Below are 18,352 nucleotides of genomic sequence, written 5' to 3'. Positions count from 1 at the left end.
ACATTGCACGGGTCCGAAGAAACCGGTCATCCCATGCTGGTGAGTTTTGACCTCGGTATCTGTGGTCTTAACCCTGTCTGATATTCATAATCTCCATTATCTCGGAGTCTCTGCTGGTCCCACAGCTGACGTCTGAGGCGGTGGGAGACCAGACGAATAAAAGGTGCCTCTTCCCAGATAAGATCAGCGACTGTACTGGTGTTAGAGCTGTGCCTAATGGCTTTATGCATGTGTGTGCGCATGTTTATATATGTGGCGGGGGGGTCTAACTGTCTGACACCTGCAGCTCTTCTCACTCAAAATGCAAATCCAAGCCCTCGCCCCCTCCTTGACCCCTCCCTCAATCCAAGGTTACTGAGCAACGACTTTTTGCAAATCAAGATCAGATTTAAATAACAGCACAAAAAGAGTTTCCCCTGTATTTTTTTAAATTTAAGATAAATGCAAAAATAGTTTTTCTTTCTTTTTCCTCATACACTAATTAGCAGCATAGCAATATTCCATTATGGCAATGTCGGATTTTGTAAATATTTCAGAAATAAATGAGTTAAAGCTTCTCATAATGAAGCATAAATAAAGCAAAAACACTACAAAACACTTTGCAGGTGTTATGGACAAGAAAATGGAAATGGGAAATAAATTCAACTTCAGCTACAAGCAGGTGCACACCCTTGTGTCGGCAAGGATCTGCCAGACCACGGAGGTGAATGAGATGCCCAATGCACAACCAGAGCAGAGCCTGCAGAAGTCTGACCTCTGACCTCGGCTGCTGGTGGCTACTTAGCAGGTTCTCCCAGAGGGAGCCAAATAAAGTGCTACATTACTTATAAGGGGGCTGTTGAGGAGGGGCCCACAAGCACCTGTTTTGTTGGCCAAAGCAACAGTTGTCAGTGTAACAGCTTATTTATTCTCTAGCGCCCCCAGTGATGATATGTAGGAGGTTCAAAAAGTGTGAATAATAATAATAATAATAATAATAATAATAATAATAATAATAATAACAACAACAACAACAACAACAACAATAGGGAATGCATCATCTCATTGTTAGTTTTAGAGTCTAAATTCCAATTACTTCAAATACTTTGGCGCCATCCCGTGGCCATATTTGGTAGTTTAGATCCAACAACGACCTGGAAGGTCCAATAATAATAAAAAAGCAATTGCCGAACTAATATATACATTTGTAATTCATCTATGTAACTTGAATTACGTTTTCGGAAATATAATGCTTTATCAAATATTTTGAGCCAGAGGGCTGAGGCCAATGTAAATTTTATTTTGAAATGTATTTTCCGGTATTGTCCTACTTGCATTACGCTAACTTGATGACAGTTTCTAACAGGTGCCAAAAGTGAGGGTGCAGCATAACTGTCAGTCTAAGTTCAACCATTAAGTAAAACCCACCTTATTCTGACCTAAACATACACTATTTCATACACTACTCATATAATAAAAAAGAAAAGCAAGGTGTTTTTTTTTAAATTTAAAAATGTAACCAGATTCGTTTAACATGGTTTAAAACAAAGAGAACACTGGTACTTAAAGGATCTTGGGACTCTAAGTGAGGAAAGTAGATGTTGGTTTGTAGGTGGTAAAGATGAAAGAAGAACGATTTAGATTTATAGAGTTTACCTTGATTAGAAATAGAGTTAATAACGATTGATTGCGTTTAATTTTAATAAAATGACATATATTATGTCCTTTAAACGTCCCTAGAGTGACCCCTCAGTTGACACAAGGAACATGGCGCACGTCTTGAACTTTAACCTCGGATATTTTTTCGGTCCTGCTTTTCTGTTTGACTAAATCCAAATCCATCACTCAAAATTCTCGCGATAAATGGCGCCGATATATTAGGACGGTCGGGGGAGTCTTCGACCACTTGGAGGGGCGTTGGGTTTCTGTGAGGACCGTGGTGAGGATTGGCACAGCGCAGGTGTAACATCCAAACATGGCGGACGGTGTGGTTAGTTTCATGAAGGACTTTTTGGCTGGTGGGATTGCTGCTGCAATTTCTAAAACAGCCGTGGCTCCTATTGAGAGGGTCAAGTTGTTGCTGCAGGTAATACTAAAACAATATTACGCATAGCCTTGCAATAATGTCTGTGATTTGTGCGCAAACTGTGCGTAAATGTTAATTTATACTAACCATTGAGTCTCAAATGTAAATATGGAAGCGTTTAGAAAGAGTTTTTGCCAAAGAACATCCAATTTTAAAGAGTTTAAGATACATTGTCCCCGTGCGTAATGCCAACCAGTCCATTTACGCATTGCTCTTTCCCATGCGGCCGTTCTTAAAAGTTGCAACACGGATATTTATTTAGTGAGCTCAGGAAAATCCTTATCACATTATTATGATATGTTCAAAAGGACTCTGAAATATCACATGACGGCAGTAACATTTACTGCAATTGAACAGCTAAATTTAACTGAAACTATGTAATCTAATACACAGCCAATTCTCAAGTGACAGGGGCGTGTGCGCAGATACGCACACCGACGTGCACACTGTCATCCCTGGACTGGAACCATTAAAATGTTTAAACAATTAAACACAATAAATCATAATGCAAACAGCCGTGATTTCATCGCCACGGCGTGGACGGGCATGGACAGGCCTCTTAATGCATACAGTTGACTCTTTCTCTCTAGGTCCAGCATGCCAGCAAACAGATCACCGTAGAGACACAGTACAAAGGAATCATCGACTGTGTGGTGAGAATCCCCAAAGAGCAGGGATTTATTTCATTCTGGAGGGGCAACTTGGCCAACGTCATCCGGTACTTCCCTACCCAAGCCCTCAACTTTGCTTTTAAAGACAAGTACAAGAAGATCTTCCTCGGCGGCGTGGATCAGAAGACACAGTTCTGGCGATACTTCGCTGGTAATCTTGCGTCCGGCGGCGCCGCTGGTGCCACTTCCCTCTGCTTCGTGTATCCCCTCGACTTCGCCAGAACAAGACTGGCCGCCGACATCGGCAAGGGTTCCGCAGAGAGGGAGTTCACCGGCCTTGGAAACTGCATCACCAAGATCTACAAAACCGACGGCCTCAAAGGGCTTTACCTCGGATTCAACGTGTCCGTGCAGGGCATCATCATCTACAGAGCCGCTTACTTCGGCTGCTTCGACACAGCCAAAGGTGCGCGCACATTTCCTGTCCGAGCTCTGCCTTGTTGGTAAGTCTGCCTTTGCATCTTAACGCGGACGCGTGTTTTCCCCACCTCCCGCATTCAGGTATGCTGCCAGACCCCAAGAACACGCACATCATTGTCAGCTGGATGATCGCCCAGACTGTGACCGCTGTAGCCGGTCTGATCTCGTACCCCTTCGACACCGTCAGACGTCGTATGATGATGCAGTCCGGACGCAAAGGAGGTGAGCGGCGAGAAAACACGTGTGACGATTTTGGCGTTTGGCGCGCTTTTACGCACGAGTTCCTTTTGGCACTGCGCATCACCATCTGCGCCTTTTCTTCCGCAGCCGACATCATGTACAAGGGCACAATCGACTGCTGGAGGAAGATTCTGAAGGACGAGGGGGGAAAAGCCTTCTTCAAGGGTGCCTGGTCTAACGTGATCAGAGGCATGGGCGGTGCCTTTGTGCTGGTGCTGTACGACGAGATCAAGAAGTACACGTACTAAACTTTCTCATCGGCTAGTCTCCATGGAAACCCTTCGCTTTGTTTAAGTCTTAATTCTTGTGGTAGAGTGATGACAGCTTGTGACATGTTAGCAGGTCAACAGCCGGGTCCTTGACCCGGGTGACCACGCCTTTGCTCAAACCTGTACATAAGCCATCTGCAGATGCGTTGGAGTTGCTGGTGCTGAGGAAACCTCCTCCAGCTCCGCACGTTCGCTTGTGACGCACCAGCACGGGACCCGTTGTTGCTACGCTGTGACCACTTGGATCCACGAGTCCAACTTCACACAGTCTTTTGTTAATAATAAAGGTCTCTTAATCTAAACCCTCCTTTCATTCCTGTCAGACATTTTTTCCAGCTTTTATGGAAAGGTGTGTGCCCAAATGATGAAATACTCTTTACGTTGTATGAATCATTCAAGTCCTGGTTACTTTCTGGCTGCCATGATCACTTGGCTCCATCACCTCCAGCAGTTTTAAGGAAGCCTGATGCAAAACACACATTTTTAAAATTAAAGTCATACTTGTGAAATGTAAAACAAACATATTCTACCATTAACACCCGTAAAAAATCACCTCAACTGAACGATGCCTCGCTTCAACATCATTGAACGGTAGATTTAGGCTTATTAAAATGATAGATGTGAACAGCTAGTTGGTGGTTTAGAGTTTTAACTAGTTGCTTGATGAAAAGAAACATATTACATTCTTTGAGCAGAGACTTATGACCACTACTGGACTGAAGTATTCTGTAGTTAAATGTAACAAGTTTGCTCAGCTTTAATATCTAATGTAAAGCAAACAAACATTCATTGATGCAGGAGGCCAAATTTACCTGATTCTGCTTTTTAATTCATTTCCTGTTGTGATCTCTGGAATGAACGGGCACATTTATAGCTGTATATTCTGTAGTCTTCTCCCTCTTCTTCTCCCTGATAAAACTCCTCTGATGATGCTGATTCTGCAGCTGTGGAACTCAGATCTCATCACTGGTGAATAAAAAGAGAATAATCCACCATTGCTTGGAATTTTGAAGTTGGACTTGTGAGGCTCTGTATACGTGTGTTTTGTATCATTCATGTACCAGGCAACAGTGTCAGGTCAAGCAGCAAGGTTCATTTTTTCCTTTTATTAATGATAATATACAGCTCAAACTCACATTTATCATATTACTTTGAGCAATGACATCATTTCCTGTCCTATGAAATGGGCACCAGCTGGAATCACAGTGTAAAGGCTTATTTTCCTGACATTTTGTTGGCACAGACACAATTACCTTCCATCCAGATAGGATCTGAAATATTAACAGAGGGATTTGAAAAAAAAAAAAAAGAATCCCAGATTTAATATGGACCTTCTGAAATACGCAGTTCGCTCCAACTTGGGCAGGACAACTGGGGTGTCTCGCATTTGCGATGTGGGGTGGACACGCGGATCACACGGCAGATTCAGTTACTTCTAAGAATAGCGAGGGCAGACACAAGCACCCCGACAGCCCCCCTGAAGCAGAGGAGTCTGACTTATGAGTGGAACCACATCGGTGCGAGCTCTCCAGTCAGGAACATGTGCATCAGTGTTTCTGAGACAGGGACGCTTCACTGACATGTTTCAGATGTGGGGTGAACGGTTAAAGCTGCAGGTGTTAAGCTGTCTTCTGTCTCATCTGTGGGGGTGCAGCCACCCCCTACCACCTGTCCAATTCCATCTGTGTGCTCTTTCAGGGGTGGCACCGTTAGTCCACTGGTACCTGCCAAGCTGGTCACTTTGAATAAATGTGGCGCATTCAGTCGCGGAGGGTTCAGCCGTCGTTTTGGTCCTAATGAAACACGTCAAGGAGCTTCTTAATGATGCTGATCCTCCAGACATATAGATTGGTCCTGATTATTGGTGAATTAATGGCATAAAGGGTGACAAGCTTTTCCACCCCTTGCAGGCCATATTTAACCTTAAAAATGATTTGTTTTCCCTTAAATAAAGTTTGGAGGATGCTACATTTAAATGTGAGCCTAAAAATCAGCATTCCACTGCAGAATGTGTCCAACATGTACACAGCTATCCCATAGTTCAGCCGTGGGTACAGGTTCTAATATATGAAATCAAAGACTTAGATGCAGATGAGGGATCGGTCCAGATCAGGCCACATTCAGGGGCAGCATCGCTCCGTAAGCACTAGTGAGAGAACCCCGGGGTCTGTTTCCACAGGCTCCACAGCAAATTGAAGATTAGCGCAATTTCACTGTAATTTATTCACTAGAACAGCGGCCATAATGTGTTTATAATGTGTAAGTAGGTTTAGATTTGCGTATTAAATGCTTCAAATAGAAACTAATTAAAGCAGAAAATAGGGTGAAGGTTTCTTCTGTTTAAGCATGGATTTACTGTATATGGGGGCCTGATTGCTGCGGCACCAGTCCGAAAGGGTCAGATGGCCTTGGGCCTCTGAGGAAGGCAAAGGTTATAATAGGCTGTTTGATCCCAAAAGTTGGGTCCTTTCCATCCGCACCAACCCTGAAGAGACAACACATCCCACAGTCAGGGACACGACGCAAAACAGGCTGAAAGGACAAATGTGGGCCACAGACGGTCGCAGACCTTTTCCGAGATAACCTGCAGGTCCTCCGCTCCGGTGTAGTGTGGATCCAGGATGAGATAGCGAATATCTCCGGTGGTCTCGCTCCACGCTACGCCGAGAATAGTGTGGGCCAAAACCCCCCCTCCTGCAGGAAACCACCAACATGGCACCAGGCATTAATCTGAGGTCAATCTTGAAACCCCTTTAACAGGTTCATCACATCTATATAATACATTGGTTGCTTTTACACATCAGATCTTTTTTTAATAGACTTAAATATCGGTTTATTTATTATTTAGTAGAATCCAAACAGGGACTGACTCAATCCTAACATTTGGGAATGACAGATTATTTAAAAAGGTCTGCTTGCTTTTATAAATCAAAAGAATAAGCTCCTCCTTACCAATCATGATCGGAGTTCCTTCTGTAAGGAAATGGTTTGCCAGTTCTCTGCCTTTGGAACCCAAATCAGAACCTCGACTGAAAGGAAGCACCCTCCATTATGACAACCAGAGAAGACACACTTTAGGTCACAACACAGCCCTACAAGCTCACAACACACCTTACAAACATGATTTTTGATGTGACTCCAAGCAGGTGGCTCAGAACCGCCTGAACCTCGATCGATCCGATCCACTGACGGGATCCCACAAAGGACGCTGGTTTGTCTCCAACATCCACCAGAGCCTAGAGAGTCACAAACAAAAAGCCATGGGAGCAGCCGTTTGGACATTTTCTTTACACGCTGTACCTGCTGGATGTCCTTGTGTGTGGGCACTGGACTCTCTACGTAGGCTTGCTGGCGGAACCAGGAGCAGATGGTCTGGAGGGAGCGATAAGCACAGCCCCAGCCTTTGTCGTCCATACGGTCCTGCATGTAGTGGTGGTAACTGTAGACGCCCTGAACCAAGTACACCTTAAACACACAGGCAAATCTGTCAGTGTCAGCCTTCAAACTCTTAAGCGTCACGCCTGGCAGCTGCTAGTACCTTTCCATCAACCAGAGAGGGATCTGTGAGGGCCAGGTGGGGGTTTCGTAGGTATCCATCTTTGTAGGGCTCATTGGGAAAGTGGTAAACATTGGCTCTTCTAAAATAGGGCCTGTCATTTGGCAACTCATACTGCCGGTGTAATTCCTATAGTAAAAAACAAATGTGAAAACAACAAGGAAAAGGTGACAAGCAATTCATTCAAGTTAAATGAGCGCGCTTCACTTCCTGTTGGCTAACCATGAGCTCATGCTCAGTGCAGTCTGTGTGAGATGATAAGATAGTTTGTAATGTTATCGGTATTGTGGGATGCGAAAGAGTCTTACCTGGCGCCGCATTTCCAGCTGGCTGTCAGGCACTCCTGCAGGATAAACCACAGTCACGAGTCCGTTCGGCTCTGGAAGTAGGAAGTGGAGCGGTTCAGGTACCAGCAGCGTCGTCCCCTTCATGTGCTGCAGCATCACTTTCTCCATCTCGTGCAGCTGATCCGTCATGGCCGTCAACAGGCGTTGGAAAGCCCTGCAATTAATACGGAGGCAGTGAAGTCATGGAAGCTTGTTCACTGATAATTAATGAAAAAAACTATGAGAATAAACACAAGACGTACTCTTTCACGGTGTCGTTGCTGGTGGTTTGGATGACACAGTCCATGGGGAGCGCTGCGGACAGGAAGTGGGATTTCTTGGTTTTTACGCTGAGGACTGGGGCTACAGCAGGTGCCGGTGTCGTCAGGTCCCTCATTAGTTGTAGGTTAATGACACTCTGCAATTGTGATTTCATAGTTAATGACCCCGGATAAACGTCTTCAATTCGCACAAACAATTCTGTGAATTAACTTTTCAACTATCTACCTATAAAGTCAACCATCACCCATCCAACTGTGAACTGCAAATTCTAGAATAAAGTGTAAAATATCAGCTCATCTTGTTTTTTTAAGGAAAGTCTACATACTGCTTCAGTCTTTCTTTTGATTTTCTTTTTCGAGGATCTCCTCCCGGCACTGTCCTGGTCATCTTTCCTGAAATAAATCCATTTAAGGACCAGACAGAATGCATAGAATTCCCTACGGCAAAGATTAAATACAAAATGTACTTACTGTATCCATTGATGTATGTCTTTACACAACGTTTGAGGAGTGATTTCCTCAGGTATTGTTTGAAAATCTTTATTTGGCCAAATGATAATCGGACTACCAGTGACCACAAAAACACAGGATTCAGCGTTCACCTGAGAGTGAAGCTTCTCAAACGTTGCTGAGATTGTTTCGCTGATGAGTCGAGCTTAAAAAATAAATAAGAAAGAAACAGAAGAAAGAAGAATAAGACACATTTTAAAAAAATGTTATAGTGAACATTCACAAGATAAAAATTTAAATAAGCATAAGAGAAGCTTTCTCTTCTGATTGTCACTGCAGCCATTCAGTGCAGCAAAAACACTGATAAATCATCTTTCAATCATTGGTTTTTAAAATCAGTCTGATCTTAAATTCTAGTACCTTCCCATCAACATCCAGTGATAATGAATATGCCGTTTGCATACAAGGGTAACATTGAATTTACCATCTGTGCTCTCCAGCAGACATTTGAGCTCCAACGACCCTCTAACACGAAGATATGCTGCCGTTTCACAGGATGGAGGGTCCCCAAGACCCTGAGATAGCAAAGCAGAACCAAACAGACAAAAACATGCAACTATTTATTTATAGCTATATAAACCTCAAGAATGGGTCTCAATGAACGATAGTGCTAATTTCAGGCAAGGACCATCTATTAAACTGACTACAAAACTCGAATAAATACTTCCTATAAGTGTTTTTTATGAAGAAACTCACCATTTTGCATGCAGTTTAGTTTTTAATCTGCGTAAGGTTTTAAATTCCCTACAAACAGGAGGCTGACATGACAGTTCCCCCAATACGTCCACGTGTCTCTGCTGCGGGATACTATTGGTCCACACGGACCCCGCCCATTTAAGATGCATTCAGGTGTACTCGTTAATTTTAACTTTATGTCTCCTGTGTGAGTTTGGTTGGTAGCGGCCGACAAATATATTGTTTACACAATTTGGTTGATAAGACTGAATTTAGATCAACAGAATAGCCAATGTAATCCTACGTACAGGTTACAAACGTGTTTTAGTGTATTTATCTTGTATTTTAATCTTGTTTTTGAGTAAATGACAAATTGAAGTCACAGCAAGTATTATTATACAGCACAAAGGAAGTGAGAAGGGTAGATTTTACAGATAAAATAACGTTTTGTTTTTGTCTTGGGGGAAGGGGACTGCTTTATATATATATTATTTTGGTTTTAGAAAATATATTTGATTTGCAACCATACAAGATGTATGAATTTTACTGATATTACAGAAAGTACTGCCAGATGTTTGCATCTGCTGTCTGGTAAAAGAAGACCTGGCCATCCTGTTGTTCTTCCAGTAACAGAAATTTCACTTATCTGACCGTTCAAACGCTGCAAATGGTTAGGAAAGGTATGCCAATGCCTTCAAAATGTGCTAGTGGGAACAATTTTACTGAAAACGGCCAAAATCACTGCCTACAGGAGGACATTTTTGGGGCTTGAGGACAATTTCTCTGGGCCTCAAAACTCCAAATGGCACTGTGATGGTTTGACATGTGATTTAAAGGTTAAGGTTAGAGGTGGGTTTAGGATAAGGCATTTAGCTGTCATGGTGGGGATTAGAATAAGGGGCCTGGGGAACACATTATATCTCTGTGTCCTCACAAACTCGGAGCACAAACATTGCTGCAGCCTAATAGCAGATGCTGACGGGAACTCTTAAGAGGATATGAAGATGCTCAAATGAGGAAAATAAAAATATTACAAAAATGAGCCACACAAGTAAAGACATAAACACAGAGGCATACAAATAAATAACTAAAGATTAGATCACGCCCAGGATGCCCATTTATGCATGACACTAAAGACGGCAACAAATCAAGTGATTGATTTTGACCAGAAACTGTAAAGAAAAAGGTTATTGAACACGCTTCAACTGGGTTGATGGTTTAATTTCAGAAAAAAATGAGAGAAGGAAAAACTTCTTTTATCATCAGTGGGAGAGGTTTGACCCCTCTCAAAGTGGCTTTGTTAGAATAATGTGAGCCTTCTGAACCAGGCCTGGAGCCATTGCTGCATGCACATAGTATTGATGCTGCAAACTGTGTATGCCATTCCTTGAATTAGGATACAATTTTTACGTTTCCCCTGCCGGCCCAAGTTTTCGTTGCCATGGCGATGATATTCTGCAGCAGAATGAGAATCCTCATCCATCCAGCTTCTAGCCTCCTTTTCCCTTGCAGGTTCGCATATGCACAAAGTGTCACAGTTAAAATATTTTCAGCCCCTCTCACTGTCGTAGTGGTCTGAGCTCCACTCTATAGCGCTCCATGGATTCAATCTGTTGAGGGGCTGGGGAATTATGTTGGGACACAGAGGGGTCAGGGTTCAGGAGCTGGACTGCTCTGAAGACAAAGGTGGTCCTCCTCCTTTGTGTTCCACACAGCGCAGCCTGCGGCCTTACAGAAGCCACTTAAACACAGAATATAGGGTGTGTGTGTGTGTGTGAGGGGTCATGTGGGCGCCTGTGAGCAGTGTGGAAGCAGAGAGGGTGTGCGTGCTGATTTTGGAGCAGACATTGGTGATGCTGAATAAGTGTGTCTGAACTTGCAAAATGCCAAAGAGTCAGGAGAAAGTTTTGATTTGCTCCAAACAGGTTTGCTAAACAGATGTTGTCTTTGGTGGCACTTCTTTGAGGATCTCCTCGGTGTTGGGGAAAATCCTCAAAAGGCAGTGGACTATCGCGCATAAGCACCTGTTCTCCTCCACCACCTCTGCTGGCTCCCCCTGAGTGGTCATGTTGGCTGCAGCCAGTTGTCTCTGCTGGCTGTTGAATGTCCAATTCACCCCTTTGGGTTCAGCTGGAGACAGGAAGCCTCACACCAGGTGATAAAGTCCTGAAGAACATAGCGAGAGAGCAGGAGTGCGTCATCAGTATAAAGGATGTAGAGGAGAGGCAATGGTGTTGGAGGTCCCCAAATGTGTGGATGGTCTCCTAGATGAAGACCGTGGCATCATCCATTCCCCTGCTGACCTAGATCCAAGGGCTCAACAGACTTCAGAGTTTTTAACAGTCTTCTCCATTTCCTTCATCAGCAAGGAGGTCAGGGCCAGGAGGGAGAGTGCGGTATTCATTTTCTTCATTCATTTTTATCTCATCTTGTAATATGGGCACTCCAGTTGCACTCACATGAGTGCACATGGTTAATAAAATCCAATGTTTGCCCCGTAAGTATCAGCCATCACTGCTAAATCAAAATGAGAAATGGGAAGATGAGAATGCAAAGACCGTGCACTGACGGCAGGAGAGAGACGTCATATGAAGGCTGACACAACACTTAGTGGCAGAGATCAGGAAGTGATCACTCACTCCTGAGCTGATCTGCACACCGCTGCTTACAGCTGCATTGTCGCAACCACATCCCCGTTGCAGCTGTCACGCTCATGGAAGACGCCTGCTGAGGACCTCCGCCCTGCTGGACCTACACATGGACACAGATATCTCCTGACAGCATGGGCTCCAGACTCAAGTAAGCTGCTCGTGTCATTTGAACTCTAAATTCATCACCATAAACATTAGTATCACTCTTCCGGTCGCTCTGTGGTTTTAACTTCCTGTCACAACTGCACAGGAAGTCTGCAGTCTATGCAACTCTTGATGTAAATCTGTTCCAAGTTCACTAAAATGATGTGTTCCTGTTCATTTTCTGCAATCATACCTAAATACATCCCATCTCTTAGTCTTAGCGGAGCACACCTGTGTCATAGAACCTTAAATAAGTGAAAATGTACTTTCAAGTAATGTAAAAATGGATACCCATATGTACCTTTTGTTGGTCAATACAGTCTCTAATCTTACTTTATTGTTCTTTTTCTTGTTAGAGAAAACCCCGAGCGAACCTTCTACTGGTTTTTCGAAGCTACCTGTCCTGTAGCCAGAGACAGAGGTTGGTGGAAACTGATTTAACATCAACGGCGAAGTGCATTAAAACTGTTCCTCATTTCTTCCATTTGATTTCACTGTGCACCAGTATGATCACTAACAATGCATGTGAAGTATGGTACCATGATAGATTGGCCAGACTTCCTGTCATGTGACCAGATAAAACCACTGCCTTGCTGGCTTACAGCAGCACGAACAGAAGGGGCGAATCCTCTCTCTCTCTCATTCTCTACCGCTTGTTCCTCCACTGAGGGTCGCGGGGGGGCTGGAGCCTATCCCAGCACAATGGGCGGAGGCAGGGTACACCCTGGACTGGACGCCAGTCAATCGCAGGGCTGACACATATAGACAGACAACCATTCACTCTCACACTCACACCTACACCTATGGGCAATTTAGAGTTTCCAATTAGCCTAATCCCCAATCATGCATGTCTTTGGACTGTGGGAGGAAGCCGGAGTACCCGGAGAGAACCCACGCAGGCACAGGGAGAACATGCAAACTCCACACAGAAAGTCCCCAATCAATCCCAACCGGGGATCGAACCCGGGGCCTTCTTGCTGTGAGGCAACAGTGCTAACCACCACACCACCGTGCCGCCCTTGGGGCGAATCCTTCAAACTGATATTGCAGCTCAACATTGATGCATTTTCCATCTTTATGTTGTTTTACTAATTGTGGAAATCATGTAAGCAGAGGATGATAATACAGAGATTATAGTCATTCATTCTTTATTTTATCAGAACCTGGAGTGCAGTTTCAGTTTCCAGAGGACTTCTGTGATGAGGTAGATTTTGTTCAGACAGATTGTGTCGAGGCCCGTGTTTATCATCAGTATAGCCAAAGAAATTACTGTTTACAGACTCTGTATGATTCTATTATTCTCCAGGAGTCGTGTCAAACATTACCCAGGTTTTGCTTCCCTTATGACATCCAAAGGTGAGCATCTCTCCATGGGTTTCCTTTTGCTTGCCTTTTCCTCTCCATGTCCACCTCTCGCTACATTCCTCTGCTCAGAGTTCGGGACGGAGTCGCCGTGCAACACTTTACTTTTGTTCTAACCGACCTGGAGGGAAGCCAGAGGTTCGGTTTCTGCCGCCTCACCACCAGTACACACACCTGCCTTTGCATTCTCAGGTACGTTTACGCCAGGCTGCAAATTGATTCTCATGCAAACCTGAGCTATTATGCAGAATCACACTCAACACTTCCCATCTGTTTGACTCAGTTATCTCCCGTGGTTTGAAGTGTTTTACAAACTTCTCAACAACTTGGCTGATTACCTCAAAAAAGGACAGGTAAACTGGTGTCACATTAAAAAACACATCCTTCTATGCTCATTACCATAATTGTTGTAATCATGGGCATAATGTACATATATTCAACAGATTAACGAGATGAAAGCACTACTGGCTGTGCTCTACAAGCAGCCAATACCCCTGATGTCCGGGTCTGTCGCTCTCCAGATGGTAAATCTCTCATGAAGAGTCATCACTCATGTTTTTATGAATTTTTTCCCCTGTTTTTCTTTTATTTCCATGGGTTAGCATGTTTTGTTTTGATTTTTTTCCTGAGGGAGACCAGCTAGTGGTCAGCAAAGAGGTGTCCCATCATGGTGGACACCCAGAGGGACACCAGGGGGTGAGTCCCAGAGGGGTTTATGTGGCCTGGAAGAACAGCTGAAGCAGAAACTAACTCCTGCTGTTAAAAGCTCTGTGCTTTTAACCGCTGAAGCTGGTGTGCATGGACTAAAACCCTACCGCTCACCCCTCTAATTGAACAGTTCAGACAACTTTTACTAATCTTGACCAATATTTTCAACTTTTGGCCTCATTAACGCATGGTTTTTGTTCACACTTAAACATAACTTACTAACGGGCAGTTTCCCTGTAAAGGTAAGGAAACATCAAATGGTTAAAAATGAAACTTTGCTTTATCTCTAAGACTGTTGCATTTAGTTTCATTCCAAAATTTTAAAGTGAATGCAGCGGAAACAGGCCAAGGAGGACTAGCAGATCCAGTTTTATGAAGCACCAAACAACAATTATTAAGTCAATCAATACAGATGCGTTCGGCTCTTACACGAGTTTCAATCTTGTAGTTTTTGATAATACCAAATTTTGGAATGAAAGCTGGTATCAGATACCACAGCTTTAAAAACCCCCATAACCCCCCAGCTTTATCATTAATAGATGCCCTTTGCTTTGACCAGATTCCGTACTTCATCGCTCCAGACCCCAGAAGTCTCCCTTCCATTCCTGAAAATGTGAGTATGGGAGAAGCAAAGCAGACAATTTCCACAGAGAGGGGCACGTCTGGAATCTACGTTTTACTTCGTCACTTGTGTTAATCAGAGGAACCTGACGGAGCTGATTGTGGCAGTAGATGTGGGGAACCTGCTGCAGCTCTACGCCAGCATGCTGTTGGAGAGACGCATTCTCATCTTTGCCAGTAAACTCAGCACTGTCAGTAACCTCCCATCAGCATTCATGCAACACCCCCACAATTAGAAATGATGGGAGAAATGATGCATGTTGGCCACAACACTTGTCTGAATCTATCTCCATCTGCAGCTGACATCGTGCGTGCATGCGCTGAGTGCCGTATTATACCCCATGTATTGGCAACACATCTTCATCCCTGTGCTGCCACCACATCTGTTGGATTACTGCTGGTAAAATACCCCCCCCCCACATCTGTTTTCTGTGGTCTTTGGAATAAGTTGTATTTGTTTTTAAGACTTTTGTGTTATTCCAGCGCGCCCATGCCCTACCTAATTGGGGTCCATACCAGTTTATCTGAGGTAACACTACAACTTTAAGCATGAAACATCTGGGTTTGTGGCCTTCCGGTCTCTTTTTCATGTCTGACAGAAGGTGAGGGGTCGTGCGTTGGAGGAAGTCGTCATTCTGAATGTGGATTCCAATACTTTGGAAACCCCATTTGATGACCTTAAGAAGATCCCTTCAGATGTGGTAATAAATGGGAATCTCACCAACAACTTTTACTTTTCAAAGACCCTTTATTAAACTGCTCTCATCGGTATTGTTAATCGACGAGTTTTAAAAATGGGTTTGCAGGTGTCAGGGCTGAAGGTGTGTCTGAAGCGCCAGGCGGTGTCTCCTGGATGTGGTGTGTCGAGGGCCTTTCTGAAAGCTCAGGCACTGCTGTTTGGAGGATACAGGGATGCCCTGCAGGGTCAACACGTGATTGGTTTAAACTGCTTAATTCAAAATCATCCATGGTTTATTTGAAATAGTCCCTGATACAGTTCTTTCTTTTCAGGACGGGGAAATGGTATTTAATGAGGAGGTGTTTCTAGAACATAAATCTTCCAGTATGAGGCAGTTTCTACAAAGTGCTGTTCACTTACAGTTCTTTAAACAGGTAAACTATTATGTGTCTCCTGCGCGCTACTGCCACCTGGCGGACAGCGAGGATACTACAACTGTGCACAGAGTTCTCTAGATTATTAGTACAGCAGGTCGTTTTATTTCATGATTGTATGTAAAAGTTTGACATGACTGAAATCTCTGAATTTTACTGTTTAGTTTATTGACAGCCGCCTGGATATTTTAAGCAAAGGGAAGGAGCCTGATGACCTCTTTGAAGAGGAGATTCAAAACTGTGACACAACTGATGGTGTGTTCTTACGTTATGTATAAATATGCCACGTAGAATGAAGGCTCTTCACAGTACTTCTAGGTATATCTAATAAAGTGTATCTTTCTGTACCTAAATGAGTGACTTTTCTCTGTTTTCTCTGTCTCTATTTACAGAGAGAAGAAAATCAAGCAAATCCTATCAGCAGTTGGTTAATAATTTAAAAGCAAGTCATCCTTGACTTTAGACTCAAACTTGTTTGGAAAAGTGCAACACAAAACAAGTGCTGTTGTTTTTTTCTTTTAACAGAAAGGAGGTGTTCTCATCCATAATATGAAGTACAAAGCAAATCTAAAGGTAAATGTACACACCTTGTTTAATTAGACGTTCAAGATGCCCAAAGCAGTGAAGTTCTCTCCTAAAATGCATCAATCTGTCTTAGGCCAACATCCCTCTCACCAAATCAGGTTTGAAAAACCTGCTTATGCATAAGGTGAGCCATCATTCGTGTGCGTGCAGAATAATGCAGCCGTGATATTACAGTGATGCTGTTCCACCCAGGCCCACAGAGAAGACAAATTGCTCCACAGGGGAGGATCGGTGTCACACCGACGGGCCCAGTCCGACTGCCTGCAGAACCGTCTGCCGATCACACAGCACTTTGGAAAGGTGAGAACAAATCTGTGTGTGCTGTGTTTATCAGGTTGTCCTCCCATGTTTTTTCTTTTCTTGTCTTTCTTACCCCGATCTGCAGCTTTACTTTGTGTTAATTGCAATCTAATTCCCAATCCAATGTGTCCTGCTTATTTGGAAATGCTGCTTTGCTGTGTTACTCTGTATTGCTGCATGGCAGTCACGTCCTCCTCGGCCTGGTTACAAACAGAAGGCTGTTGGGGACATGCAGGATGTGACAGACACCAGCGATCCCTGGAATCGGTGAGCAAAAATACCCCCTCAGGCCCTGAATCTGTGGGAATGTTTTCTAATTCTCATTTATCTTGTTTTAATGTCTCTCAAGAGCTGCATCCAGGCCTGCAATGAGGCCTAAAGATGAGCTTCAGATGGGTGATGAAGAGGACGAAGAGTCTCTGCTGAGTGACCCAGAGGAGATGGACCTGCTGGGGGAGATTTTCGACACTCTTAGCACGCGAAACCTCCATGAGCGGGGCCCTCTGTACGGCACACGTAGCCTGGATCTATTTGGATCGGACAGTAACGACTTTATCACAAAGGTAAAAAGAGCAAGAGAAAGCACACGAGTAGAGTTCCTGTTTTAACATCTGCTGTTGCGTTTACAGTACGGCTTTCCTTCCAATCCCAGTCAGGAGAGCCTGACTCTGTCCATGAGCGGCAGTGGAAGCCTGCACAGCTGGAATCTGGAAACCCCAGAGGAGAAATCAGCCTCCGATTGGTCACACTTGGAGGAAAGCGTACGAGAAGAAGACGCGGCGGAAAGTCCGGCAGCATCACCTGAAAAGCAGGGGCAAAAATGTGGACAGATGGAGGAAACAAAGCAGGAGAGTGTGAAGGAAGTGATAGATGGTAACCAGGAGGAAGAAGAAATCGAAGATAGCAATAACGGTGAGGAGGAGGGGAAGGGAGAGGAAGAGAGGAGAGCCAGTGATGAAATAGGAGTGAGCTCTGGAGAGGATGGAAATAAACCAGAGGTAGAAGAGTTGAAAGAAAATGGTAAAGAAAAGGAAAATCAGATCACAGAAGAAGACAGCAGCTGTGAAATGATGAAAGAAGCACAAGAAGCACCACAGCAAAGAGGAGAGCGGGAGGAGAAAGAGAAGACAGAAGTGAGTCCCCCACATCAAAACACAGCAAAGCAGCGGCAGGAACAGGACGCCGGGCTGGAAACAGCAGATTTGCAGAGCCGGGTCACAGATGAACCGCCACAAAAAGTGTCAGATGAGGCAGAGAAGAGGCCGCCACTTCCTGCTCCTAAAGTGCTGTCTGCTGTAGCACGGCTCCAGTCTCAGGCAGACAGCCAGGCCAAGGAAGCAGCTGAAAACAGAACTAGTGAGCTGCTTCAGAGCAGGGAGAAGGTCCAAACTCCCGCCAATAAATTGAAGCAGAAGAGCTCAGAGGAGGAAGAGGAGCCGCCTTTGATCAAGGTGTCTGAGCTCAAGAAGAGATTTGAAGCTTAAAGGACTGCTGAGTAGAACAAGAACATTCATTCTCATTTCAATTACCAGTAAGGATAAATGGGTTGGGTGCCTCCCGAAATTGAGGCCAAATATTCTCCATCAGGCCTTTTTCACTTTTTTATTCCCCAGTTATAAATGATGCAGCGTTTTTGTAGAAACGACCCGTACCGTGACTGTACAAATGGTGTAGTTATTACACAAAAAGTCATTGATTAGGAAATTGACTCCAGCTGTGTTTCAAATAAAACGCACGTTTCGTATCAAGTCTTCCACTTTGAGTTTCAGTGTTCACGCACAGCTGCCTCATTTGGAGGCAGTTAAACATCCCATTTCAAAGCATGAATTCAAACTGATGTAGAGTATTTGGACTC

At 44.1% G+C, this 18,352-nt stretch overlaps 3 protein-coding genes across 5 annotated transcripts; 2 read left to right on the top strand and 1 right to left on the bottom strand.

Moving 5' to 3' along the window:
* The first annotated feature begins 1,871 nt into the window (after positions 1-1,871).
* Positions 1,872-3,967, top strand: slc25a4 (solute carrier family 25 member 4). Its single transcript, XM_057036612.1, has 4 exons — positions 1,872-2,065; positions 2,656-3,142; positions 3,238-3,378; positions 3,484-3,967. The coding sequence occupies exons 1-4, from the start codon at positions 1,955-1,957 to the stop codon at positions 3,642-3,644; spliced, it is 900 nt and encodes a 299-aa protein (XP_056892592.1). The 5' UTR covers positions 1,872-1,954; the 3' UTR covers positions 3,645-3,967.
* A 771-nt stretch (positions 3,968-4,738) lies between these two features.
* Positions 4,739-9,165, bottom strand: ufsp2 (ufm1-specific peptidase 2). Its single transcript, XM_057036611.1, has 12 exons — positions 9,035-9,165; positions 8,763-8,853; positions 8,300-8,483; positions 8,155-8,221; positions 7,811-7,965; positions 7,530-7,722; positions 7,204-7,350; positions 6,966-7,130; positions 6,777-6,901; positions 6,618-6,694; positions 6,235-6,359; positions 4,739-6,150 (listed from the first exon to the last, which is right to left on the bottom strand). Exons 1-12 carry the CDS (start codon positions 9,035-9,037, stop codon positions 6,064-6,066), a joined length of 1,419 nt encoding a protein of 472 aa, XP_056892591.1. The 5' UTR covers positions 9,038-9,165; the 3' UTR covers positions 4,739-6,063.
* A 2,474-nt stretch (positions 9,166-11,639) lies between these two features.
* dennd1c (DENN domain containing 1C) lies at positions 11,640-18,241 on the top strand. 3 transcript variants are annotated; one of them, XM_057036609.1, is made up of 23 exons: positions 11,640-11,812; positions 12,165-12,229; positions 12,969-13,012; positions 13,115-13,164; positions 13,243-13,362; positions 13,454-13,523; positions 13,614-13,694; positions 13,801-13,866; positions 14,438-14,491; positions 14,580-14,690; positions 14,799-14,899; positions 14,983-15,028; positions 15,099-15,200; positions 15,306-15,431; positions 15,511-15,612; positions 15,777-15,867; positions 16,005-16,054; positions 16,138-16,185; positions 16,271-16,321; positions 16,390-16,497; positions 16,712-16,764; positions 16,847-17,060; positions 17,127-18,241. In XM_057036609.1, exons 1-23 carry the CDS (start codon positions 11,796-11,798, stop codon positions 17,979-17,981), a joined length of 2,625 nt encoding a protein of 874 aa, XP_056892589.1. In that variant the 5' UTR covers positions 11,640-11,795; the 3' UTR covers positions 17,982-18,241. The 3 variants fall into 3 exon arrangements, with proteins under 3 accessions (XP_056892589.1, XP_056892588.1, XP_056892590.1); XM_057036608.1 differs by having other exon boundaries at positions 16,682-16,764; XM_057036610.1 differs by lacking the exon at positions 13,801-13,866 and having other exon boundaries at positions 16,682-16,764.
* The last annotated feature ends 111 nt before the right edge of the window (positions 18,242-18,352 follow it).

The sequence above is a fragment of the Takifugu flavidus genome, chromosome 6 (genome assembly GCF_003711565.1).
Source record: "Takifugu flavidus isolate HTHZ2018 chromosome 6, ASM371156v2, whole genome shotgun sequence".
NCBI lineage: Eukaryota > Metazoa > Chordata > Actinopteri > Tetraodontiformes > Tetraodontidae > Takifugu > Takifugu flavidus.
This window is presented reverse-complemented; position numbering and strand designations above follow the sequence as displayed.